Here is a 25,919-nt window from a genome sequence, read left to right on the forward strand (position 1 = left end):
GAGCGCTGCAGCCGGGGCAGGCGCTGGGGCTGCGCGCCCACGCACCTGGACAGCCCTCCAGGGCACCCCTGCTTCCGACGCCCTCTGGGGGACTGGCTGGCTGTGGTAGAGGGGGCCGGTGCGGCCTGTGGGGGTCACCTGGGCTGGCGCTGCGGGGACGGCGCAGGGTGCGGGACGCTCGGGCACCCCCGTCTTGGGCTGATGTCAGCGCTGCCGGCGGTGTCCAGGCCGCCTGCCGACGACGCTCCACCTCCTGGGGAGGACGCCCCGTGGGGACCGCGATGGGGCGCCGCCGTGGGTGCCGCCGCCGCCAGCGGACCCGGACCCTGCCCCTGCAGCTCCACGCGTCGGCCTCCCCCCTGCACCGCCGGCTCGCGGCGGCCTCTTCACGTGTCTACCCAGCACCTGGAGCGCGTCCCGCAAGCTCGGGGGCTGGAGGGGGCTGGAGGGCGCAGGAGGGCGCAGGAGGGCGCAGGAGGGCGCAGGAGGGCGCAGGAGGGCGCTGGGGGCCCGGGACGGCGGCCTCGCCCCCCCACCCCCCCACTCCCCCACCTCCCCGGGGTGCAGCGGGCGGCGGGGCCGGGCCGGGCCGCACACAAAGGAGCGACTGCAGGTGCGTGCGCTGCGCCGGGGCGGGGGCCGGGGGGGGCCGGGGGGGCGGCGGGCGGGGCCGGGGCCGGGGCACAGCATCCCGCCGTGACTCATCCGCGGTGCTGTCTGGCGGGCCCCGGGGCGGCGGCGCGCGGCAAGGCCACGTCACCCGGCCCGCCCCGTCCCCGCGTCCCCGCTGCCCGCTCCCAGCACCCGGCTGGGCCGCTGCGACACTCACACCGGGCAGCGCGCACGCTGGGGGGGGGCGGGGGCGGCCCGGGGGGCGCGGGGGGCGGGCGCGGCACGGCGCATGCGCGGCAGCCGGGCGGGCTCTGCGGCACCGCGGCGGGGGGGGGGGGGGGGTGCTCGGCCACGTGACGTGACGCCGCTGCGGCGCCCGGGCCTCCGCAGTCACGTGGCGGCGGCCGGCCCGCAGAGCAGCCCCCCCATTTTGCAGATGTCAACACTGAGATTCGGGAAAATGAGGGGGGGTGGGCGGCAGAATGGGCCCCCGCCCCTGGCTGCCCGGGGGTTCGGCGGGGCGGCGAGGCGCGGCCGTGGGAGGCGGGGGGGAGGACGGGTCCACGGAGGCGACGCGGGCCGGGGGGCGAGCGGGGGGCCGCAGCCCCGCCCGACGGGAGCCCCGCGCGCCCTCACGGCCGCCTGCTCGCAGGGGAGCCCCACGCGCAACGGGGCCCGGCTACGGATCGGGGAGGGCAGAGCCGGGCGCCCCGAGGGCGCGGCCCCAGGCGGAGGGGCCTGGGCAGCGGCCCGGGGAGGGGTCAGAGCCGCGGGGTGCGGGGTGCGGGGTGCGGGGCGAGGAAGACCAGCCCTAGACCACCGCCCGCGTCTGCTTGGGAGACTGGGGGGCGGAGGACGGAGCCCCCCGAGGGGGCGAGGTGGGACTCACGGCCTAGGCAGCGCGGATAACTCCCGTCCTCTGTCCTTCCTGCAGCGGGTGCTCAGGGGCTACTCGCTCCACGAACGAGCCAATGAATGCAGCCATCTCGCAGGGGTTCCATGGAGCCGTGGGCCCGCATGTCCTTGCCCAGAGCCAGAGGAAAGTCACAGGTGGACTTCGGTGAGACACATTAATCTTCAAAGGGTGGCAGCTGCCCCATCAGGCAGGGCGCCCAGTCCTGGGGCCGCGGGCAGAGGTCCCCGGGGGGCAGAGACCTTCCTCCTCTGCAGGAAGGTCTTTAGGCGAGGCTGGGACCCACGGAGAAGAACATCCCCTGGCAAGCAGCCTTCTGTAGGATCGACCGCCACCTCCTGCTTCACGGCCACCAAGGTCCAATCTCTAAGGCTTCATTCACTGTCCAAGTGCATAAACCAGTCCATCTACCAACTGGCAAATAGGCCTGACCCGCTGGGTAGAGGAGCCTGATTTAAGGTTCAGGAACCACCACAGAGAGGACTCAGACAAGCATTATTTATGGCACTGAAACATGGGGCACAGCCCCATTGTCCAGTAAGAGGAGAAGCTGAGCAAATTATAGTGGAATAATATATAACCATGAAATCATACTTTTAAAGACGTTTTAATGACATAGGTAAAGACTTTCAGTATAATGGTTAAGAGGAAAAAAAAAAAAACACCCAGGTTATATTCTTTTAAAAAGCAGGTTATAGAACTCTGCATACAACATGATCCTTATTTTGTAAAAGAAAACGAAACCTAGAGAAAATATTCATGTATAGAAAAGGATTAGGGAGGAAATAGATGAAAATATTCAGTCATTGTGCTCTGTGGGCAGTGTTGAGGTTAAAGGGGATTTTTGTTTTTTACATTTTTTTATGATTTTCCGAATTTTCTACAATGAACATGTATTACTTTTATGATCTGAAAAATCGTTAAAATGAAGATTTGAAAACACCTTTCATGCTAACAAGGAGTAATTAAGTCAGTGATAGTTAACTCATTGAAAAATTTTAGAGCTAACTCAATTGCCTCCGAACATGCCATTTATTATTGTAAAGATTTACAAAAATAACTGGTCTTTGAACTTACTGATAAGGAGTTTTATTAAAATGCTAGGAAAATAATTCCATTGTTTTTAACCTTCATCAAAATTTCCCTGGCACTGGAGCAAGTCCTATTTGCCAAATTTTTGAGGGAATGGTTTCTGCCATGAACCTTAATGTTTTATTTGTCAGGCAAGCTATACACTTGGCAAAAATAATAACAATAGACCTTATGTTTGTAAAACATTTCATAATTTGCAGAGCATACTAAGCGTTGGGTACTATTCTAGGCTCTGAATATAGGAGATATCATCATAAACAAAATGGTTAAAAGTCCCTGCCTTTGGGGAGTTTGTATTGATGAGGGCAGACAATAAACAAATGAGTATGATATAGAGATGTTGGTGATGGGTGATAAGTGCTATGAGAAAAAATGGATAGAAGAGGGATAGGGAAAAATGGGGGGGGCTGCTCTTTTTAAAATGATTACTGTTTGAATAGTGAAGGTGTCTCTAAAAATTCAATAGCCTGTAGACAATTAACGTAAAGGTATAAAGTAATTGAAGATATTCCTGGAGGAAGCATTCCAACAACTAATTACATATCATCTAAGATACAACGTGCTAATTATCAATTTTATAGACTCATAAAATTGTGATGAGTCATAGGGATGTTTTAAGTGTTCTATACTAGCAAAGTTAGATAGCCCTCAAACTTTCTAAGCCTCAGTGGTCTCATCTATAAAATGGGGGACAATTTCAGTACCTCAATCAGAGGACTGTTGCCAGAATTCAAAGAGAAATGCTTGGAAAACAGCACGTGCTCAATGTACATTCACAATGCAGACATGGCAAGGCCACTGGGAGAGGCCCATTTGACATTGCCTTATGTTTCCTATCTATTCTTCTAGACTCGCTGTTGTACTGGGAGGTGTGTAATATATTTTTTCCCACTTTCAGGAGGAAATTGAGGCTCTGAAAGATAAATCTCCTGCCTAGAATCATATGTTATAAACCCAGACAGTTGGCTCCAAGTAGCCATGTTCTCAGTCACAGCTCTACTTTGTGCTCACTTGCCAAGGGGTTCCAGAAGGTCCCCAGGCCTCAGTTTCTATTTTCAGGAGGCTGAGGGCAGATTTAGACCTTTCTGGCCCTTACCCTGTGCTCTGAGCACTTCCAAGGCAAAGGCTTCACGTAAAAGGACAGATGTGTCTGATTATTCCCAAAGACTGAAGGTAATGCCTGTGTCTCCATCACATTCCCTCTGGGCTATGTTCTAGAAACTTATATGGACTGCAAGATACAAACCTAATTAGTTCCTGATTAACTCCTTTGGGAAGAAGAAGAGTGAGGATTATGGAGGATGCGGGGATATGACACCCTAGTGGGTGAATGGGAGGCTGGGGTACCTGAAGAAGAGGAGAAAGGGGGTTTCTGTGTAGGAGGAGCCCCGAGGAGGCAGCCCGTTCCCAAAGTCCCCCATCAGGCAATGTGTGGACAGAACCACTCCTCCTCTGCCCCGTTTTGGGCCGCTAAGCCACAGGTGGCCAGGACTAGCTTGGGTGTCCACAAGCTGGATCTTTGCTGTCTTCCCAACGGCGCTCCTGCCGCCTACACCCTCCGCCACCCCAGAGGTCCCAGCGTCCTCCCCTAGGTGCTGGGTCTCTCTGCTGGGAGTCTGAGACCCCAGCTGCACAGACAGGCACATCTCTTCCTGGGGACCTTCCAGCTCTGGAGTTGTAACCTCTCGCTAGGCCACTGGCTCTATTTTCTCCCAAAGTTCACCATTTTTGGTGCCTCCTGGCTCAGGGGCCCGGGTGAACACACCGCAGTAAGCACGGAAAGAGGGCTGAGACCCCTCAGACCTCCCGCTGTCTCCCTGCCCTGGTGGCTGCTCCCCCTGCTGTTTTCTGCTGCGTGTCTGAACCGCCACTGCTGGAACGTCCAAGCCACCTGACAGGCTACGCTCCTCGGCTCCTCTCCTCGGGGAGAGCAATCCTCCCCGCCCCTCCCCCAAGCTGCAGAGTGGGGAGAGGTGTGCACAACTCGGCGCACACGCTGGGAGAAGTGCGTGAGCAGCCCTCCCCCAGGGCCGCAGGCAGCAGCCAAGGGCACAGGGGAAAGGCCGCCAGATACGCTTCCTTCCCTCCTGGATGGATGTGGCTGCTGGGGCAAGAGCTGGCCCAGGCGAGCGGAAGGCCGGGGAGGAGGGGCTGTCTGAGAAAGGGCAGGCCCTAAATTCTGAATCCCAATTAGACGCCGTCAAGGCCTTGGGGGATTCAGAGGCCTCCCCAAGGGGGCTGGGTGGGGGTCGCGTCCCCGCGGCCTCAGGGGAACTCACTCTGCCGCAGCATCTGCTGGTGCCCGAAACTTCCTAAAATGACACCTGTAGCCAACCTGAATTGAATCCTGGCTGCGTGCCAAGCACCACGGCAGGCGCCCCCCCACCGGCGTCATCCCGGTTCATCCTTAAGACACACAGTCCTGGTGGGGAGACTAAGGCTGCGGGGAGGTTGAGTGCCTCTGTCTAGGGTCACACGGCGGGGAAGTCCGTCAGGCCCGTCCTGGGCTCCCAAGCGCGGAAACGGTCTGCTCGCAACAGAATCCTGCCCACCTGTCCGGGGAGGAAACTGAGGCACGGGGAGGCGAAGTCAGGCTGTGTGGGGAGTCCTGCGGGGCAGCCGCAGAGGCGGGCGCCCGTGGGGCCGTGCGGGTGCAGGCCGGGGGTCGCGCTCCGGGCCCTGCCTCGCACCTGTCACTCGGCACCCGGAGGGCAGCGCCGGGTCGTCCGCGCACCCGCCTCGGGGCCGCGGGGCCGCGGGGGGAAGGGCCGCGCGAGGCCGGGCTGGGGTGGGCACGGCCGGCCTCCGAGGGCGCTGCGCAGGCGGCAGGGCAGGCCCGGACCCGCGCGTCCCCGGCGCACGGCGGGGGGTGTGCCCGACGCCCCTGTCCCCGCGCCCCGCCGCGCCCCGCCGCGCCCCGCCGGCCACCGCCCGTCGGAGGGTCCGCTCCCGGGTCGTCGGGGCCGGACCGAGCCCCTCCCCTCGGCCCGCCGGGTGCGTCCTCGTGCCCCTTCGGGCTGGGCTGTCGGGGGCCCCGAAACCGAGGGCGCGGGCCCGGCGACGCCGCGCTCCGGGGACCCTCCCCGCCCCGTGGCCCCGCGGCCGGCCGGGTGCTGGGGCCGGGGCCGGGGCCGGGGCCGGGGGCGGGGGCGGGGCCGAGGGGAGCGCGCCGGGGTGTGTGCGTGCGCCGGGGCCGCCGCGAGCGCGGGGAGGGGGCCGGGACCCCCGCCCGCCCCTCCCCAGCACCGCCCCCGGCCCCGCGCCCCTTACTCGGCTTGGCCGCCTTGCTCCGCTCGGCGAGCCGCGGTACCGGCTCCAGCTTCGGCTCGCGCTCGGGGTCCCGCTCCGGCTCCGGCTCCGGCTCCCGCTCGCGCTCCGGCTCCGGCTCCGGCTCCGGCTCCCGCTCCCGCTCCCGCTCCCGCTCCCGCTCTCGTTCCCGCTCGGATGCCTCTGCGCTCGGGCTCGGGCTCGGGCTCGGCTCGGGCGTCGCGGGGGGCGCGCCGCTCCGCCTCGGCCGGGTCCGCGCAGGGGCGGGGCGGGCGGGGCGGGGCCGGCGGGGTGGACCTGCGGCCCGCGCGCCCCGGTGCAGGCGGCGGCGGCCTCCGTCCCTCCCTCCCTCCCGCCCCGGCCCCGGCCCCGCGCTGCCGCAGCCCCGCCCGCCTGCCCGTCGGCCCCGCGCCTCCGCCCCGGCCCCGCCGTCCGCGCCCCCCGCGCCCCCCGCGCCCCCCGCGCCCCCCGGGCCTGGCCGCGCCGCCGCGGGCTTCGAGGCTTCCGCAGCGCGGGGCGGCCGCCGGGGTCATCCCCGGGACCCGGCGGAGGGCGGGGGGCGGGGGGCGAGGCTCGAAGTGCGCCCGACACCCACGTCCGCAGGCGGGGAGGCTGTGGGGGCCAGGGAGGCCGGGGAGGCAGGGGGGGCCGGGGAGGCCGGGGGGGGGGGGGCCGGGGAGGCCGGGGCCGGGGAGGCAGGGGGGGCCGGGGAGGCCGGAGAGGCAGGGGGGGTCGGGGGGGGGGCCGGGGAGGCCGGGGGGGCCGGGGGGGCCGGGGAGCCCGGGGAGCCCGGGGAGGCAGGGGGGCGGGGAGCCCGGGGAGGCCGGGGAGGCAGGGGAGGCCGGGGAGGCAGGGGAGGCCGGGGAGGCCGGGGGGCGGGGAGCCCGGGGAGGCCGGGGAGGCCGGGGAGGCCGGGGGGGCCGGGGAGCCCGGGGAGGCAGGGGGGCGGGGAGCCCGGGGAGGCCGGGGGGCGGGGAGCCCGGGGAGGCCGGGGAGGCCGGGGAGGCAGGGGGGGCCGGGGAGGCCGGAGAGGCAGGGGGGGTCGGGGGGGGGGCCGGGGAGGCCGGGGGGGCCGGGGGGGCCGGGGAGCCCGGGGAGCCCGGGGAGGCAGGGGGGCGGGGAGCCCGGGGAGGCCGGGGAGGCAGGGGAGGCCGGGGAGGCAGGGGAGGCCGGGGAGGCCGGGGGGCGGGGAGCCCGGGGAGGCCGGGGAGGCCGGGGAGGCCGGGGGGGCCGGGGAGCCCGGGGAGGCAGGGGGGCGGGGAGCCCGGGGAGGCCGGGGAGGCAGGGGAGGCCGGGGAGGCAGGGGAGGCCGGGGAGGCCGGGGGGCGGGGAGCCCGGGGAGGCCGGGGGGCGGGGAGCCCGGGGAGGCCGGGGGGCGGGGAGCCCGGGGAGGCCGGGGAGGCCGGGGAGGCCGGGGGGGCCGGGGAGCCCGGGGAGGCAGGGGGGCCGGAGAGGCAGGGCGCCCCGCCGGGCGGACAGGCCTGTCTGTGGGAGGGCGGGGACGACCGCCGACCCCTCGGACCCGCGCGAGGCACAGCTGGGCCCTGGGGCGGGGGCTCCAGTCGAGGCCGGCAGCGGGTTCGGGGGTTCGGGGGCGCGCCGGGGCGTCCGCTAGGCCGCCGAAGCCTGGGTCTCCGGAGCCGGCGTTGCCCATTTCCTCCGCAGCCCGTGCCCTCTGTCCTGCGCTCCCCACGAATCCCAGGCACAGAGCTTGGCCCTGGCACGTGGACCTGCCCTGTCTGCATCCCGCTTGCGGCCTTGGACGAGTCTAGCTCATTCTCCGAGTCGCCCTTGGTCACTACAGCAGAGCTCCGGCTTATTGCACCCTGCCTCGCGGCGCTCCCGCTACTTGGGCCTCCCCTGCTGGATGGGGAAGGAAGCTCCTGGAGTCCTGCACTGGCCCCGCCCTCTCAATGTGATGAATGAATTGACGAAATACTGTCGGCGACTCTCTCCTGACTCCCATTTTGTCCATGGCAGCTAGGAAGTGATTCTCAAAAAGAAAACACGAGGGCAAAGAGCTATGCGTGGTTATGATAAAACTTGGACAAGCGGAGGAGCCATGGGATGGCTCCAAACATAAGCGAGGCCCCGCCGTGGGTCCCGTGGGAGGGTGGAGACAGAGCAGGGTCTGGCGAGGAAAACAAACCCCACTCTCAGTTCGGCCACTCATTGTGTCTTGGGCAACCCTGGCTTGAGGGGCAGAGTGACCTGCATGATCCAGGGCTTTGGAATGTGAAAACAGTTCCCAACCTTCTTTGGAAACTGTTCATTCTGGGCTCTACTGTCACCCCATCCCCTCCCCGCGAAACAGGAGAGGGTGGGACCCAGGCTGGGGGATTCCGGTTCCATCTGGGGCTACTTATGGGGGCAAATGTGCTATGGGGCGGAATGGGACCAGAATAAAGGGAAACATCTTTGAGAGTTCTTAGAAAGGGGAACTGAGAGTCCTTTAGTCCAACCCTATACATCTATTTTATGGATGAATGAATAAAGAACTAGAGAAAGGAGGGAACAGGTCAGGGCCAGAGAACTGGGATTGGTAGCTCTAGGACTCCCAGGCCAGGGCTGTGCCCACTGCACAACGCCAATAAAGGTAATCTTGACCTCCCTGAGCACACACTTAGCAGGTGATCCTTGCAGGATGGATACTCCTGTTGTTAGTGGTTTTACCTGTAAGCTGTCCAGTTCGGCAAGACTGTGCACATGTGTTTTGCGGGTGGCACTTTAAGGGAGAACTTGGGGAAGGCTCTGACCCTTAAGAATTTGTTTCCCTGCCACCTCCCTTTGAACAAATCTGACAAATCTGGCTGGAGCCCAGAACTGGTTTCCACTGGGCCCAGTGGTGGCGGGTCTCACTCCAGGGAGTTGAACTATGTCCATTTACCTACCTTCCTGTCCATCTGCAAATATCTGTTAGTGTGGGACACTTGTGAAACATCAACAGGCAGAAGAAGAACATAGAAAGTGGTCAACGTTACTCCTGAGTTTTCTTTTTCTTTCCTTGTCATTGTAGAACTCTACGGGGGTCCTTAAGTGGAGCGGGCTGTCTCTTCTGTCCACATCACACTTTTAATGGCTCAGATAGTTGTGCTGTACCTCGTTCAGCTAATCCTCTATTGCTGTGCTTAGTCCATTTCTAGTTTTTCACACGTGGAGACAACACTCCGACGAACATTCCCGTGGGTAGGTTTGTGCACGTTCATGATTATTCTTTATTTCAGTGGGTATGCCCATAGATTTTTGAAGCTTTCTTCTAATGGGGTCTGACTTGTAGGAGGGGCATCTCCTAGGCACCAAGGTAGCATAGTGGTGTGTAGGGTCTGTGTGACCAAGAGGGTGGTGTAGGCGGGGTAGGGAGGCTGGAGGGAGGAGCCTTCCAGAAGACACACAGTGACAGTGAGGTGCCCTGAGAGTCCTCAAATGCCAGGCTATGAGGATTTGTCCTAGAGTGTGCTCTGTATCACTCCTGTTACTCATAAGGTATGGTCACCTTACCAACTCTATTGTTGAAGGGAATCTTCTGATACTAGAGGCGAGAAGGGGAGGGTTTTGAAAGTCTATCAGGATGGTCTAGCTTCTTGGTGGCTTTTTGTCTAAAAATCCATTAGACCTTTCTGGAAAGTTACCTCTCTCAAGTATGTACCTTAGACAGAATTATGTCAAAAGCATCTTCCCAGCCTTGAATTACATTCAAAGCCCCCCCCCCCACACCATTGCCTTGACTTTGGGGGTGGAGAGCACACCATTTTCCAAAGAAGGGAAGGCGAAAAGGGAGGGAGACCTATCCCACCAGCTTTTCAAAGCCTTTTCCTCTTTCCTTCTGATTCTTGCTAAAGGTCATCTTGACTGTGTCTTGGTGGTGTTAGGACAGATGAAGGAAGGGGCCTGGGGTCCCTGCTCCATGGGTGGGGGGGCGGTTCTGGGAGCAAGACCCTTCTAGGGCCCAGGAGCCGGCAAGCTCAGGTGCAGGTGCTGAGGTAGAGGGAGAGAGCCCTGGGGTGCAGAGCTATCTGCCAAACCTGAAGCAGCTCCTTCTGGATCTGCTCTAGGCTGAGAGCTTGGAGAATTCTGCACTGTTGCTCCACTTTACAGATGAGGTGACTGAGGCCTTCTGAGTTCAAGTGACTTTCCAGAGTTCCACAGCTCTTTAAGCTACACCCAAGAAGATGCTGATGCACTTTAAAATAGTCAAAAAAGATTACCAGGTATCTTTTAAATTGGATATTAGGTGTTAGCTCACCTATGGTTATCTGTTTTCTTTTTTAAAAATATTTTATTTGGGATCCCTGGGTGGCGCAGCGGTTTGGCGCCTGCCTTTGGCCCAGGGCGCGATCCTGGAGACCCGGGATCGAATCCCACATCGGGCTCCCGGTGCATGGAGCCTGCTTCTCCCTCTGCCTGTATCTCTGCCTCTCTCTCTCTCTCTCTGTGACTATCATAAAAAAGAAAAAAATAAAAACTCTTTAAAAAAAATATTTTATTTATTTATTAATGAGAGACAAGAGACAGAGAGAGAGAGAGAGAGAGAGAGAGAGAGAGGAAGAGACATAGATAGAAAAGCAGGTTCTTCATGGGGAGCTTGATGCAGGACTCAAGCCCAAGACCTTGAGATTATGACCTGAGCCGAAGGCAGATGCTCAACCACTGAGCCACCCAGGTGTCTCTGGTTATCTGTTTCTAAGGGATTTTGTGCCTTTCATGGTCTCTGAGCTATTTTCCGGTTTTATCAGTTGAAGAAAACTGATTATCATGCAGAATATTCTTGGCTACTGAGATGCACATGAATGTTGTCAGGTGCGGTCAATTGATATCTTAGGGGTGGCCTAAAAACTATACACGTGGCTGAGCTTTAGATTCACCTTTGAATTGTGTATAATCTTTTTTTTTTTGAATTGTGTATAATCTTTTTGGTTTCCTCATTGATTAATGTGTTAAAGTCTTTGATGAATGTTTATTTATGTTTGTATAATAGTCATGATTTTATCCTTTAAAAATGTATCCTTTATTGGTAGAAAGCTTGGCATTGCATCCAGATGGGTCTTACACCAATGCTTTGTCTTTAATTGGAGGCACCAGGGCCTTGGGCCCTCAGAAGAGAGGGAAATTAATGTAGGCTGGGTTAATCCTAGAGAGCTTTCTGAAAGAGGGACTTTGAGAGAGGGGGAAGGATTTATAGAGGGAGGCTTTCCAGGACAGATGGCAGGGTGTGGGATCAGGAAGGAGGAGACAGGTTGGTAAAGAGACCTGTCTGAATGAAGGGTGGACTGTGGGGCTCCAGGTGCCAGCAGGCAGGGGGTGGTGAGATCCTAGGTAAAGGGAGCTGTACCTGATGCTGTAGGCTCCTGAGGGAGAAAGGGACTTAATGAAGTGGATATGTTAAGAAGGCTGGTGTCTGGGTTTCTAAACTCTTCAGGGGACTTAATAAAACTTGGCCACCCATTCTCCTGGCTGGAGGGGCTAGGGTGAGCTGTCCCTCTGTCTCCCCTTTAGGAGAAAAAGCCACCCTTTTAGGGCCCTAAGAGAGGTCTTCAGGTGCTGAAGTGTAAAAGACAGCCCCTCCTCTGGGGGGACTTCATTCTGGGCCTGCTTGAAGATTTGTATTCAAGGTAGAGCCCATTCTAGGTAAACTGGCTGAGGAGTGAGCAGGGTTGTGTACAGATCTTTTTGCTGCTACTTGCAGCCCAGTCATGACATGTCTTCATAGAGACTAGCCCCTCTGATAGCCACACTGCATGCATTATTTAACTTCATTCCAATGTTCTGTAGCAGGGGACAGCCTTTTCTGGTGTTTCTTGTACAGCAAAGAGGTTTATGGAGGTCAAGTAACTTGCTAAACGTCACATAGCTAATTAGGGATAGATCTCAGATTTGCACCCAAGCCCGCCTGCCCCCCAAACAAGTAAAGCCTAAATAAACACGATCTCTCCTTTGTAGGGCTCACTGCCTGGAGACGGTGACAGACATTAACCACACTGAGCTACAGAGAAAGAGGTAAGGTTGCAGTGATGGGGCATGCCACAAGGAAGCACGTGAGAGAGTATTCTAGGAGGTGTGACCTTGTGAGGGCGTGCGATGAGGCAGGAGAAATGGGCAGAGGTCAGGATTGCTTTGGATCCTGAATGTAATGAAAGGCATTAGAATGTTGTAAACAATATTGGAGGTGTGGTGATGGCATAACCAGATCTGCATTTTGAGAGGACAGCTTTATTGGCAGTGTGGACATGATGGGGGGCAAGACAGAATGGAGGCAGGAAGGCCAGTGAGGTGGTGATCACCTGGCCCAGGAGAGAAGTGATGGTGTCCCTGGAGATGGAGGAAGATGGACCAGGTGGCAAGAGCTGTCAGAGGTAAAGTCAACAGAACTCGGTGATGTGCTGAGTATGGGGGTTGAGGGAGTGAGTAGAGTCAAGGATCATCCCTGGATTTCTAGTTGTGCTGCTGGGGGGTGGTGCTGCCATTCACTGAGGAGCGGAACACTGGAAATTTGGGGAAGATGAATGTGAATTTGATTTTATACATGTTGGATTTCAGGACTCATTGGCAGGCAGCAGAACTCTGAGAGGAGTCTAGGGCGGACCCTAGGCTTGGACGTGTAGGCATTGGAATTGATTGACGCATCCATTTCTTTATCTATTCATGCATCCATCTATTTTCCTAGATGGATACATGAATCCTATCCTTCCTATCCATGTGTCCTTACTCCCACCGTCCTATCATCTATCCATTTATCCGCTCATTCACCCATCTATCCTCTCACTTATCCACCTATCCCTCCTCCTACCTTCCTGTCCACCCACCCATCCATCTGTCATCTATCTAACCTTCCTCTCATCTATCCACCTCCGTATCCTCCCACACATCCACTTATTCTTCCTCCTATCCATTTAGCCATCCTTACACTCCCATTTATCCAGCCATTTACCCAACTATCTACCCTGCCTGCATCTGTACACCCGTGCATCCCATACGTACTTACCGATGTCCACTATAGACCTAGCAGTTTGCTGTGTACCGGTGAAAAAAAGAAATGATGTAGAAAAACCAAGTCCATGCTCCTAAGGAGCCCACAATCTGTTAGCAAAGGCAGACATGTAAACCCGCGGTCACAATAGTATGTTTTCTGTGCTAGATGTGTGCAAAGGAAGGACACTTAACCCAATCTGAGGAGGTTAGAATAGGCTGTTTTGAGATCGTGCTCCTTGAGTTGAGTTTAAAGTTCTTTTAAATTGTCAGGAATACAGTAACTTGGAATATTGGGAGCAGACTTGAGTGCGAGTGAGCGGTGTATTATAAGAGAAGGCTGAAACGGCAGGTCCGTGGTGTTTTCTAACACTAACAACCAATTCTCCAACTCCCCAGATACTGGTTGAGCTTCCAACAATTCAATTCAGTTCTGACAGTAACTACCAGAGGTTCACATAGACACCCCGTAACTTAAAGGCTCAATACCACAAGATTGCTCACCACTCTAGGTCCCACTCACCGGGCTACAATTCTGGCTCTAAGTAGAGGTTTCCCTTGATCCCCTCCTTGGGTTCAATAATTTGCTAGAATGGTTCGCAGGACTCAGGGAGACATTTTGCTTAAGTTTATCAGTTTATTACAAAGTATACAACTTAGGAACAACTAGATGGAAGAGATGCATAGGGCAAGCTTATGCAGGGTTAATGTGTGGTGTTTCCATGATCTCTCTGGGAACATCACCCTCCAAGCACTTTGACATGTTTACCCATCAGGAAGCTCATCAAACCTCCTTATTTAAGAGGTTTTATACAGCTTAATTTCCAGCCACCACCACTGCCACCCCTACCCTGTCCCTCTTCCTGAAGGTCATTGGGTGGGGCTGAAAGTTCCACCACTTGACCTTTCTGGTGACCATACCAATTCGGAGGCTATGTTAGGGTCCCATCAGAAATCGCCTCATTGGCATAAACTTAGGTGTGATCAAAAAGGCTTGTAATGAATAACCAAAGATTCTCCTATCACTTAGGAAATTCCAGGAATCTTAGGAGCTCTGCACAAAACCTAATATAAGGAAAGGTGCTCCTATCACAAAATCTATCTCTCACTGTATCACAGCAGATCGTAAAGGCCTTGAATGACAGGCTGAGGGCCTTGGGGGCCACATGAGGGCTTTATGGAGGGGGTGACCTGATCAGCTTGGTGTTTTTGAAGATCTCTCTGCCTACCTTGCGGAAGATGGGGTGGAGTACGTGTGTGCAGAGGGGTTCAAATGGTTCAGTCTCTGTAGGATGAGGACTTTGGTCAATGATGTGCTGTGGGTTCAGCCCCTGATGTTGGCCAGTCCCCCACATTTGGCCTGGACCAGACCCAATTCTCACTTCTCTTATTTGGCCAAGGGTGAACTCCAGGCAGCCAGGCTGAGGTTTGTGTCATGAGGAAGATTTAGGTATTCTCTGTTTTCCGGGTGGCATACTGTACTCTCCTACCATCTTTAGTTTGCTGGTGGTCCCTCTCCAGCTATGGCTGCTATGGACTTTCATCAGTTGCTCACTGGCTCCTCTGTCAGGGTCATTAGGAAGTATCTCATTTCCATGCCCCACTTTTCTGCCTCTATGATTTATATTCACAAAACTCATTAACTTCCCATCAGTCCATGATGTTTTGTTTGGCCCTATGAAATCTCCATCCTGGTGACTGGCCATTGACACCTGACAGTGTTCAGCCCAGGTGGAGATGCTGCAACGAGTCAGATGTGGCCCTGGTCTTCAAAAAAGCTTGCAGCAGGGATGAAAGATTGATCTGGGGGCGGGGGGGCTCTCAGAGATCTGGGCCAAGGGACATCAGTGTGTGGAAGGGGAAACAGCTCAGGTTGCAGACTTGGGCAGACCTGAGTTCAAGTCTTTGCTCTGCCATTTACTGGATTGTGACTCTGGGCAAGTCACTTTACTTCCTCTGAGCTTCAGTTTAATCATATATGGAAGGAGAAAGATAATACTTACCCATCCAGGGACACCTGGGTGGCTCAGTGGTTGAGTGTCTGCCTTTGGCTCAGGGCATGATCCCTGGTCCTGGTATTGAGTCCCTCATTGGGCTCCCTCATCTGCTTCTCCCTCTCCCTGTGTCTCGGCCTCTCTTTGTATCTCTCATAAATAAATAAATAAAATCTTAAAAAAAAAAAACCTTAACTATCTAAATCTGGACTTTTTTGAGGTCCTGGAGCAGGAACAGAGAAGCAGGTGAGACCCTCTTGTCTCTGCACTTCTCTCCTCTTTATCCATTATTCCATAAAAAAGTCTATACTCCAGCTTGGGGGTGAGTTGATAGCACCTCAGTTCCCACCATGAGTAAAACTAACTGACCATCTTTCAAAGTCAAGTTCGAATTCCCAAGAGAGAATCTGATTGGCTGAGTCTCATTAAGTGTCTACTTCTGTTCCAGTCAATCAACTGTGACCAAACAGGTGGGGTCATACAGCACAAATGTGACAGCTAGTGGAGGTTTGCATGAGCAGGGGATAGTTCTCAGAGAAAGTGGGGATTTGTGAGTTGAACAAAACTCCCAAAAGTGTCTCCTATACTATCTCAGGTTTTTTGGGAAGATTAAATGGGACAATGAATGTAAACTTTTGGCACAGTTTCTGGTATGTACTATGGGCTGTATAAGTGGTAGCTGTTATCGTTCATTCACTGCCTGGCTTAATAAGCACTTACTGAGTGCCTGGTTTGTACTAGATCCTACACTAAGTACTGAGGACAAAGCTTGAAAAATGAGAGTAATAAAAGTGAAACTATTCCACAGGGTTGTTGCCAGAGTTGAAAGGAATAATGCAAGCAAAATGTTTAGTACAGTTCCCATTGCATAGTGAAGTCTCAATAAATGTTGCCTACAAATGTTGAATGTCTAATTGCAAAAGAGCAAAAAAAAAAAAAATTGTATGGCTTTTCTATATGTTTTTTTTGGTTCCCTGGCCACAGGACTGAGACATCTTTGGTTACAAAAATAGATTTCAGTGATCAAAATAATGACAGCTGCCAGACTGACAGTTTTCAGATGGTGCATTTGAGTCTAATTTAAAAGTTTAGAAAAATAACATTGGCATCTTCTGAACTCAAGTACTTAAATTATTAACTAGTTACTAACTAACTTAGTTAAAAATAGCCATGTGCAACCTGTGATTGTCTTTATTTTCCTGACCAAGAATGGATGAGCCTGTCCATCTACAGGAGAATAAATTGTGGGTAGCCACATGATGGAGTATAGCAAGGAGAATGAACACGCTACAGCTACAAGAAATGTACGGGCAACTGACAAACAGGGTTGAGCAAGAGGAGCCAGACACTGAATGATTCTATTTATATAAGGCTCCAAAATAAGAAAAGCACATCTACGGTGTTAGAAGTCTGGGCAGTTTGCCCTTGGTGAGGTATCGGTGAGGAATCGGCTGGGAGGGGGCTTCAGGTGTGCTGGTAATACTGTTTCTCGATCTGGTGCTGAGTACATAGGTGTATTTTGTTTGTGAACATTCCCTGAACAGTACTCTCATGTGCATTTTAATGTACGTATATTATACTTTTGAGAAAAAGTCTTTAAAAAAAAGCAAAAGTGCCCCATTTTTTGTGCATCTGCCCGGTTGAGGCAGTCTAGGCTGGCTCCCAGCTGGAGCGTGGAGGAGGGATTGGGATTTCAGGCAGAGGGGCAAAGGGAAGGAGCTAGTATCTATTCAGTCCCTCAGCAAACTTCCTTTCCATGCTTAGTGGCAAAAATAGTTTCACTTCTTCTAATCAACATTTTTCCTTTTTGTTTATTTTTAGGTATCTCTTGAATATTGTGAACCTTAAGACAGAGGGCGCTTCCCACTGTAGTGGTTGTTACTGACGGCCAATCTTTGGGGTCCCCCTCTGGCAAGTGCAGGGATTGTGTCTTTCAGAGCCATCTCGAGTTTTTTCTTTGATTTCTTATCCTTTATTTTCCTTTGTCCCACTTCACTCACTTATTTAAAAAAAATATATTGTAATGCATGTGTTTCTCTTGTCCTGATTCACTCACTTATTTAAAAAAATTGAGATGTGTGTATGTTTCCTTTGCTCCTAGTCACTCACTTGTTAGAGAAAACATTATCCGTAGTATGTGTGTGTTTTTAAGTGGCTTTGATTCTCTTTGGAAGAAGATGGTATATGAATAAACCAGTGGTGCAGAAAACATTTATAGAAAACCTGCATATGTGTCAGGCATTTCTACCACCCGTCTTAGAGGATAGTTACAGGAGAGAGTCGTGGTTCAGGAGGGGCTGGCCTGGCACAGAGTCAGTGCCCCATGCATTTGTCGGTGGGAGGTAGGGCTGGAACACGAGACTGCATGAGGCCTTTGCTCTCTCTAAGTTCCAGAAAGCGCAGAGAAGTTCGCTCTGGACTGGCTCAGGAGGTCTGGGTTTGGAGCCAGAAAACCTGGTTCTGTTTCTGCTCTGCCCTTTACCTGCTGTGCTCCCTGCAGCACATTGCTTGCTCTTTCAGTACCTTGGTCCAGCAGAAGGGTCTTAGGCAGGCACTGCCTGGGACCTGTGTCTCCAGCATCTTCAGCCTATGGCCCCCTCTGCTGGGGCAGCTAGCAAGTGTGAAGGGAACCCTAAACCCTGCCTCTCTTTTCTGTCCTAGTCCTCTCTATCAGAGTTCCTGGTGATTCTGGGGGACTCGGGTACGTCTCCATATCACCCCCACACCTTCACAAGACTCAGAAGAACAGAGAATCCGACACCCGATGTGACCGCTCTAGGGGGCTTTGCTGCCCTCTGCACCTGCTCCTCTTAAGCAGGCACAGCGGCTTGGAGACTTAGGAGAGTGGAGACAGCAGGAAGCCTGGACGGTCAGAGGGAGATAGTGCCCCTCTTTGCCCCTCTGTTTAGGAGGTAGTCTGGCTGCTATTCGTTTTGAGCTGCCTGGGATGGATTTGAAATGCTGCCAGGAGAACTTGTCCCCCAGAAGTACAGTAACCATGCCATCTGAAGGCACGGACCGTGCACATCCCAGCCTGGAGCCGCTGAGCCTTTACACACAGGGAAAGGCAGGGCAGCCTGGTGGACAGCAGAGTCTTGAGAATTCAGCCCCGTGGGGAAGGAACTGTTCCTCAGCATCTCTGTTTGGACTATCGCCTTGTTCATTTTCACCCTCACAGTGTGCTGCAGGCATTCCGCCCCCTAAAACAGGACGCACAGTGGCCTTGACATAACTTCTCAGTTCAGTCTTGAAGAAAGAACACCCCTCCGCACTACAACCACGGAGCTTCCTTAAATCAACCCAGGTCTTTGCTTAAGGCCTTCAGTAGCTTCTGTTTGCAGAATCCACACTGGAAAGCAAGTTAGGATTTTTCTGATCTGGTCCCTGCTCACCTCGTAGGTTCCATTGCAGTCACTCTCCACCTGAACCCCCGTGCTCCAGCTGCCTCTAACTTCCAAAGACCCCCTTCAGCAGCTTCTCCGACCGTATCTTCTCGGAGGTTAAATTAATTATTAGGGATCTGGGGTTCCTAAACACGCTTCGCATTTCAAAATGATAGAAATTGTGTAATGTTTTCTTTTGTGTTTGTGCACACATGCCTCCCCATTTGTGAGCCTTTGGAGGGCAGGAACCTAGTGTCCCCAACTCAGGGCATGGCTCAGGGCTCCATAAACACTTCCTATGCAAGTCAAATCGAATCATAAAGACACAGGGTCGACTGAGCTGGAACAGGCAGCTGCCTCTGGGGGGTCCTTCAGGCGCATGGGCAGATCTGCCCTGGCGCTAAATGGCCCCGAATGGCAGCCCTGTAGCTCTTTCTCTCTCCCTGACACTTCTCAGTGTGTCACTTCTAGCTCTCCTCCTCCTCCCGTTCAAGACTTCAAAGCTTCACAGCAGAACTGTAGGTTTCTTGAGACAACAGTATCCATGACTGCTAAATAAATAAGCTATATTCACAGACAATTCAGTAAAAAACTAGGTTTAGTGAGAATGACTGAATTCACACCAGGAGATTGATGGCTGCTGCGCACAAGTCCTCTGGAAGGCAAAACAAAGCACACTTCTTTATTTTAAGATACTTTAAGACTTATAAAAATATTTGAAAAACAGAATTCATGTGTATCCTTCATCCAGCTTCCCCTAATGATAACAACTTTCAAAACCACAGCCCAGTGATCAAAACCAATTAACAACAGCGGTACCATACAATTATTGTTGCTTACGTGAATTTCACCAGTTTTCCTCAAATGTTCTTCTGTTTCGGGATCTGCTCCAGAATCCCACATTGTTCATGGTGATTGTGTGTCCTCAGATTCTTCCAATCTGTAAGAGTTTCTCCTTCTTTCCTTACTTTCATGACTTTGACATTTCTGATGGAGCTTTTCATTTGCTTCTGGTTCCTGGTTGGTTTCTAGAGGATTGAAGTTCCTGGAGGTCTGCCTTTAGCATGAGTTCTGGATACGTGCTGCTTTTTCTTTCACCCCTCTCATTCTCCTTGGTTCCCTCGGGATTCTCTGGAGCAAGAGTCAGAGGAGGGAAAGCATCATGCAGAGCGATTAGTGTTTCTTGACTTGGGTGTTAGCTGTCCTGTTCCGAGTTCCCAGTCACGTCTGCAGTCAACTATGCAACTGGCCATGCGTGTTGACTTCGGGATGGATGCAGATTCCCTCCCGTTCCTCCTTTTCTGCAAATCTTTCTCCATTCCTCTCCTTTCCCATTTGTCCCCTATTGGTGACAGAGTAGAGGAGGCTCCAGGGCTGACAGACCTGGTGCACACACTTCCCTGGAGTCATGCTCTGGGACACTTCTGCCAGGTTGCTGGTGGGGGAGTCAGTGATTGGGAAGTGGGATAGTGTGGTGGTCCCTACAGTGTCCTGCACTCACTGGTGGGGTCACGTGGCCCATGAGGGTAGGGACAGGAGCAGGGGCCTGGGCGAGCAGTCATCTGGGGTAGCAAAGCATCAGTCAGCTCAGCCCCCGTCACATTCAGAATGTGCTCCTCTAGTGATGAGTCTGGGCTTTCTGAAGGTCAGTGGAAGGATGTGCTAGAACCCATTCACATTCATTCATTCATTCACTCAAATATTCATTCATCTGTTTATCTAACCAGAGCATACCCTGGTTGGTTATCTTTATTATTTGTTGTTGCTGTCATTGTTATCAACTCCTAGGTATGGGGACACAGGGATGAATCAGACTCAGGCAGGGCCTGAGTGCTCATAGAGACAGATAGTCTGTAGATGATCTCAGTGCCATGTGATAAAGGCTCTGTTGAAGGGGTGTATTGAATTTATGGGAACAGGGGAGAATGAATGACTTAACTATGACAGGAATGTGCAGTGGATGGGGCAGGGGACCCTAAAGGATTTAGAAGGGTTAGGGTAGCAAATAGGGAAGGGACTGATTTTTTTTCCAGGGGAACAGCATAAGCAAAGGCCTGCAGTGGAGAAAGCCTGTGATTACCTGAAGGAATTGGAAGCTCCCTACTCCTTTACCCCTTTATTCATTCATCCATCCATTTGTTGTGGACTGTGTGTGCTGGGCATAGGGCCACCAAGGGGAGGTGGATCTGGCCTTGTCTAAGGGTCTTATGGTCAGGGAAAGAAGACAGACAGTTATTATGAGAGCAGAAATATATACTGAGTTCTTAGGGAGGAGAGAGTGATGGGTGAAGGTGGCTTCTTGGAGGAGGCTATCTTTGAGGTGGAATTGGGCAAGTGAAGACGCAAAGAAGGGACTCTTTACTGAGAGAACAATGTGTGCAAAGGCCCAGAGGTCATGGGCTCATTAATTCACTGACTATTTCCATTCATTCAGCAAATATGTACTGCCAGCCATGTGTCTGTATCGCACATAGGGGTTACAAAGGGAACAGTTATGGAGCTTGGGTTCCAATGGAATGTTTTGATCAGTTTAGGCTAAGTTATGCTGTGCTAACAAACAGCCCCCCAAATCTCAGTGGCTTGCAAAAATGAAAGTTTGTTTTTTGCTCATGTTATATGTTCATTGCTGGGGCAGAGAGAATAGAGCTGGTGCAGGTTGCACACCACAAGCTTGTTCTTCAAGTTTCTGTTCCAAAATGGCAAGTTTCACTCACATTCAACAAATTGAATCACCCACCCAAGCTTGACATCAATGGGTTGGGTATGTGTAATTCTCCCATAGGGAAGGGCAGTGCATATTTTGACCATTAAGACAGCCTGCCATTTGTCTGAGGAAGGGCTAACAGCTTAATGTGACAGTGTTTGGCATGAAGGCAAGTATGGCAATAAAGAGATTAAAATGTTAAGGAAAAGCCAGATTATGCAGGGCCTTGGGTAGTAGGCTGAGGAGTTTAGGCTCTGTCATCTGACATGGAGAGCCATGGAAAGTTTGAAAAATTCTGTTTGTTGAGCTTAAGGGAGTGCAAGATCTGATATGCACTGGAGACAAATAACTTCAGTGAAAGCAGGAGAATGACTGGTGGGGGTTGAGGCTAGAGGTAGAAAGAGCAACTGGGGAATTTGGGGAATACCATAGTAGAGAAGGAAGAGGGCACTAAAGCTGGCACAGTTTAGAGGAGAGGGCTTCAGGAGATGAGGGGAGCAAAGTCAAGGGAATTTGTTCATTAGCATATTGTTCAACAGATATTTTGGAAAAGATAGAATACACAAGTAAGTGAGTACATATACTTGGCCTTGTGTGCCAATGATGTGACCAATAACCAATCACTTTTAAATGAGACGGGGCGCCTGGGTGGCTCAGTCGGTTAAGCGCCTGACTCTTGATTTCGGGTCAGGTCATGACCTCAGGGTCTTGAGATGGAACCCAACATTGGGCGCTGTGTTGGGTGTGGAGTCTGCTTAAGAGTCTCTCCTTCTCCCTCCGCCCCTCTCGCCCTGTTTGTGCACACTTTCTAAAAAATAAAAATAATAACAATAATAATAGTAAAAATAAAATGAGACAGACCCTGATTAAATATCTCTCCATTAAAAAAATGTTGATTTAAAGAAATGTATATTTACCTACAGTAATACTCACTTTTTTTGGGGAGTACACTTCTATGATTTTGCAAATACATAGGCTTGGTTAACCACTGCTACAGATAAAATACCGAATAGTCCTGTCACCCCCAAAATCTCCCTTGGGCAACTTCTCTTTGTTAGTCAAATCCTCCTTCCTTGCCAACTCCTGGAAATCCTGATCTGTTCTCTGTTGCTCTAGTTTTGCCTTTTTCAGATGTTGTATAAATGGAATCACAAAATATGTAGTCTTTGGAATCTATCCTCTTACTTAGCATAATTCATTTGAGATCCATTCAAGTCGTTGTATGTATCAATTTTTCCTTCCTTTTTGTTGTTCAGTAGTATTTTGTTATATGTCTGTACTAGAATTGGTGTGAAAGGAAGGAAGGAAGGAAGGAAGGAAGGAAGGAAGGAAGGAAGAGGGAAAGCAAGCAAGCAAGCAAGCCCCAGATCACTTTTCACCCTTCTCTGTGCTCTGCAAAACGTTAGCTGCCTTCAGTGGACTGTGACCTGCAAGCCCCAGGTGGGGCTTTTTTCTCCTGCCAAACACTCTCCACCTGAAGGTCGTCTTCTTACTTAGCAAGGAAAACCCTTGAACTCAAAGGTAGAACTTTTGTTTTTTCCCTTTGATGGAAAGGAAGACTCACTTCCGGCTCAGAGTCTCATCAAAAAACAAGACTTCCTTGCACAGCTTCCTGTGTAACATCGTTAAATGTCCCTCCAGGAACCATTGTTCAGGAGTGTAATAAGTCAATTTTGCTTTTAATGCTGCAAGCCAGAAAAACGCATTGTAAAGTCCTGTGAAATTTCTGAATGTTGGTGCTACAGAGCTTTCCCAGACATCCCCAGATGGCCTCAGGATGGGCTGTGGGAAAATGGTTCCGGCTCTTTCTCTTACGACTTTGAGAAAGAGTGGGATCCCTGGGTGGTGCAGCGGTTTGGCGCCTGCCTTTGGCCCAGGGCATGATCCTGGAGGCCCAGGATCGAATCCCACGTCGGGCTCCCAGTGCATGGAGCCTGCTTCTCTCTCTGCCTATGTCTCTGCCTCTCTCTCTCTCTCTCTGTATGACTATCATAAATAAAAAACAAACAAAAAAAACCACACAACTTTGAGAAAGAGTAATATAGGGTATTTCTATCCTTTTGCAGAATCGTATGAAGATCACCTGTCTGGAAAACCAGGTTTTTCTCATTACATGGACTGCAATTGCTCTGCTGCAGAAAGTTCATGGAAATTTGGTGTTAAAGGACTCCAAATAAATGCTTTCAAAAAAAAAAAAACCAAATTAATAAATCTTCTAGCAATAGTTTTGCCTGGTTCAAAAGCAATGGTTTTATTTATTTATTTTTTTTCCTTTTTTTTAAAAATTTTTATTTATTTATGATAGGCACACAGTGAGAGAGAGAGGCAGAGACATAGGCAGAGGGAGAAGCAGGCTCCATGCACCGGGAGCCCGACGTGGGATTCGATCCCGGGTCTCTAGGATCGCGCCCTGGGCCAAAGGCAGGCGCCAAACCGCTGCGCCACCCAGGGATCCCAAAGCAATGGTTTTAAAAGCAGTTTGGTTAATTAATTATTTTATTTTATTTTTAAAATATTTTATTTATTCATGAGAGACAGAGAGAGAGAGAGAGAAAGGCAGAGACACAGGCAGAGGGAGAAGCAGGCTCCATGCCGGGAGCCTGATGTGGAACTCGATCCCGGGATTCCAGAATCATGCATATCCTGGGCTGAAGGCAGGAGCTCAACCACTGAACCACCCAGGGATCCCCTAATTAATTATTTTAAAAATATTTTATTTATTTATTTGAGAGAGATAGAGAGAGAGAGAGAGCAGAGAGCACAAGCAGGAAGTGTGGGGAGAGTGGGCAGAGAGAGAAGTATACTCCCCACTGAGTGGGGGGGTCTAATGCAGAGTTCAACCCCAAGATACTGGGATCATAACCTGAACCAAAGGCAGAGACTTAACTGACTGAGCCACCCAGGTGCCCCAGTTTGGTTAATTTAAAAACCAAAAAAATGTTTTTTTTTAATAAATTGGAAACTCATTTTTTTAAAACAAAAACTCAATGTTAAAAAAATGATATTTGAGGGTAAACTTTGCTTATCATATTCACTGTTTTTCAATTAGAAGAAAGTGATTACCTATTAACATTAAAATAATATCCTTTCTGATTATAAACACAGTGCGTGCTGAAATAGAAAATTTGGAAAACAGAATTAAGAAGAAAAGAAAAATTCCTAGTAATTCCAAAACCTGGAGATGAATATCTACTAGTAAGAAAAAAAAATTGGGATCCGACTATAAATAATGCATTGGATTCTGCCTTTTTTCTCGACTTTGAGTTCAGCTCAAGACCACTATGTGATAACATGACTTTTAATGGCTGCCCAGTATTTCTTTTTATGTATCTTCCATAATTTACTTACCAATTTCTTGGATATTTCCACTGTTTCTAATTTTTTTTTTTTTGCCTTGTACATAACCAGACATTAACGCTGGGGCAGATGTACTTTCTGTGTGCCTCTAAGGCTAATATTTAGAAGGGGGATTACTGGGTGGACTAGGGTTTTGGTTGTGAGCATCAGAGACTCAGTCCATCACCTTGAGGACAGTAGGATTTATTATTGTGTGTATCCTTGATCTGGGAGGTGTCAGGAACCAGGGCACTCAGGGATGGACATTGTTTCTGACTCAGAGTCCATGCTCCAGGATTGGTTTGGTGAAAGGGCAGGGAAGAGCAGGAGGGCTGGGCATGGACCCTGAGGCAGGGTTGGTGCCAGGAGGGATTGTGCAGTGGGCTGTGACCTTATAAGGCTCCCAGCCAGGCCAGCAGATCCCTAGGAGTTGAGATTCTCAGTGCCAACAGGACTGCTGGAGGTCATAGGTGCCCTGTTTCCTTAGGAAGGTGGAGAACTAGGTCCTAGGCTCTCCCACATCAGAGCCTGGCTCAAGGGGAGGGACAGAGCCAGAGCCTAACGTGGATAGTTATGGGGCTGGACTTTGTCGCTGCCTCTCTGATTCAGGTTTTCTGTCAAGGCCCAGACTGCTCAGAGCCTCTGGTCCACATCAAGAGATCTGGGTGCACTGCACTGCGGTTGCTGTGGAGCATTCGTTTATGCCATGCGCCCCCAAGTGGTCATTTTTCCCAGGACCAGCTAAATAAAGATGGTTAGCACTTCCTGGTCTAGTCTTCAACCCCCAGGTCTGGGTAACCCCCAAGTCTCCTACAGATCCACATTTTTGGGGAACCCAGGACGGGGATTCTAGCCCTAGTCTCTAACTTACTGTGTGGCTTTGGTCATGTTGCACCTTTTCTGGGTCTCACTTTAGTCTTCCATGAAGAGGAAGGTCATGTCGGCTTCATAGATTTGACCTGGGATAAGGGAAAGGGCTTTGAACCTCTGCTGCTCCTGTGTACTTTTGCCAGGTCCAGGACCCAGGTTCACTGGGGCAGTGTGGTTAGCCAAATCTGGGGAGCACCGGGTTTGTGCCCTACTGTGGTGTCTACCACAGAATGCGAATTCAGAGGCAAGATGTTGCCTTCACAAAAATCACTCCTCCAACCTCAGAATAAACAGGAACCAAAGAGAAGAAGTAACTAGAATGGCTGAGAGTTCAGAGCCAGACCCTACTGGAGGGTTGGAGGGCTAAGAGGTGACTTGAAGCCTGGGAGGCTTCTTGGAGGAAAAGGTGTAGTGGACAAATCTCATGAGCTCCAGGTGATGGGCAGCTCTGAGTTCAGAGGGCAAAGCTCTGAATTAGACAATAGATAGGTAGGAAAACGGAGCTCAAAAACCAGCCTAGGTGGTGGTGGTCGGCTTGACACCAACAGGAATGGCAGAATAAAAAAATCTTGTTTTCCATAAAAGGAATGAGAACACTGGAAAAAATTGTCAAAATCAACTTTTTTTTTAGCCCTCTGGAAATTAATCAAATTCTATCAACAATTCTGGGAGTGTTAATTCATGAGAAGTGGCTAAATCTTGGTAAGAACAGTGATCTTTGTGGTGTTTTAACTTACCCTATTCCATTTCCCTCTCTTCGCCCTGCAGTAGCCTTGAAACCTAAG

At 52.1% G+C, this 25,919-nt stretch overlaps 2 protein-coding genes across 3 annotated transcripts in view; one reads left to right on the plus strand and one right to left on the minus strand.

The window, feature by feature from the left end:
• The window catches only part of BEAN1 (brain expressed associated with NEDD4 1), a 34,904-nt gene extending 28,884 nt beyond the window's left edge, over nucleotides 1-6,020 (minus strand). For both annotated transcript variants that reach the window (XM_041773146.1, XM_041773145.1), the window contains exon 1: nucleotides 5,888-6,020. The gene's annotated coding sequence lies outside the window, so the exon portion shown is untranslated. The remainder of the gene's footprint in view (nucleotides 1-5,887) is intronic.
• LOC121500977 (translation initiation factor IF-2-like) lies at nucleotides 282-23,179 on the plus strand. The gene is made up of 5 exons (XM_041773062.1): nucleotides 282-613; nucleotides 1,547-1,672; nucleotides 9,017-9,070; nucleotides 11,822-11,878; nucleotides 22,995-23,179. Exons 1-5 carry the CDS (start codon nucleotides 282-284, stop codon nucleotides 23,002-23,004), a joined length of 579 nt encoding a protein of 192 aa, XP_041628996.1. The 3' UTR covers nucleotides 23,005-23,179.
• The last annotated feature ends 2,740 nt before the right edge of the window (nucleotides 23,180-25,919 follow it).

This window comes from Vulpes lagopus, chromosome 10, assembly GCF_018345385.1.
Source record: "Vulpes lagopus strain Blue_001 chromosome 10, ASM1834538v1, whole genome shotgun sequence".
NCBI classification, from domain to species: Eukaryota; Metazoa; Chordata; class Mammalia; order Carnivora; family Canidae; genus Vulpes; species Vulpes lagopus.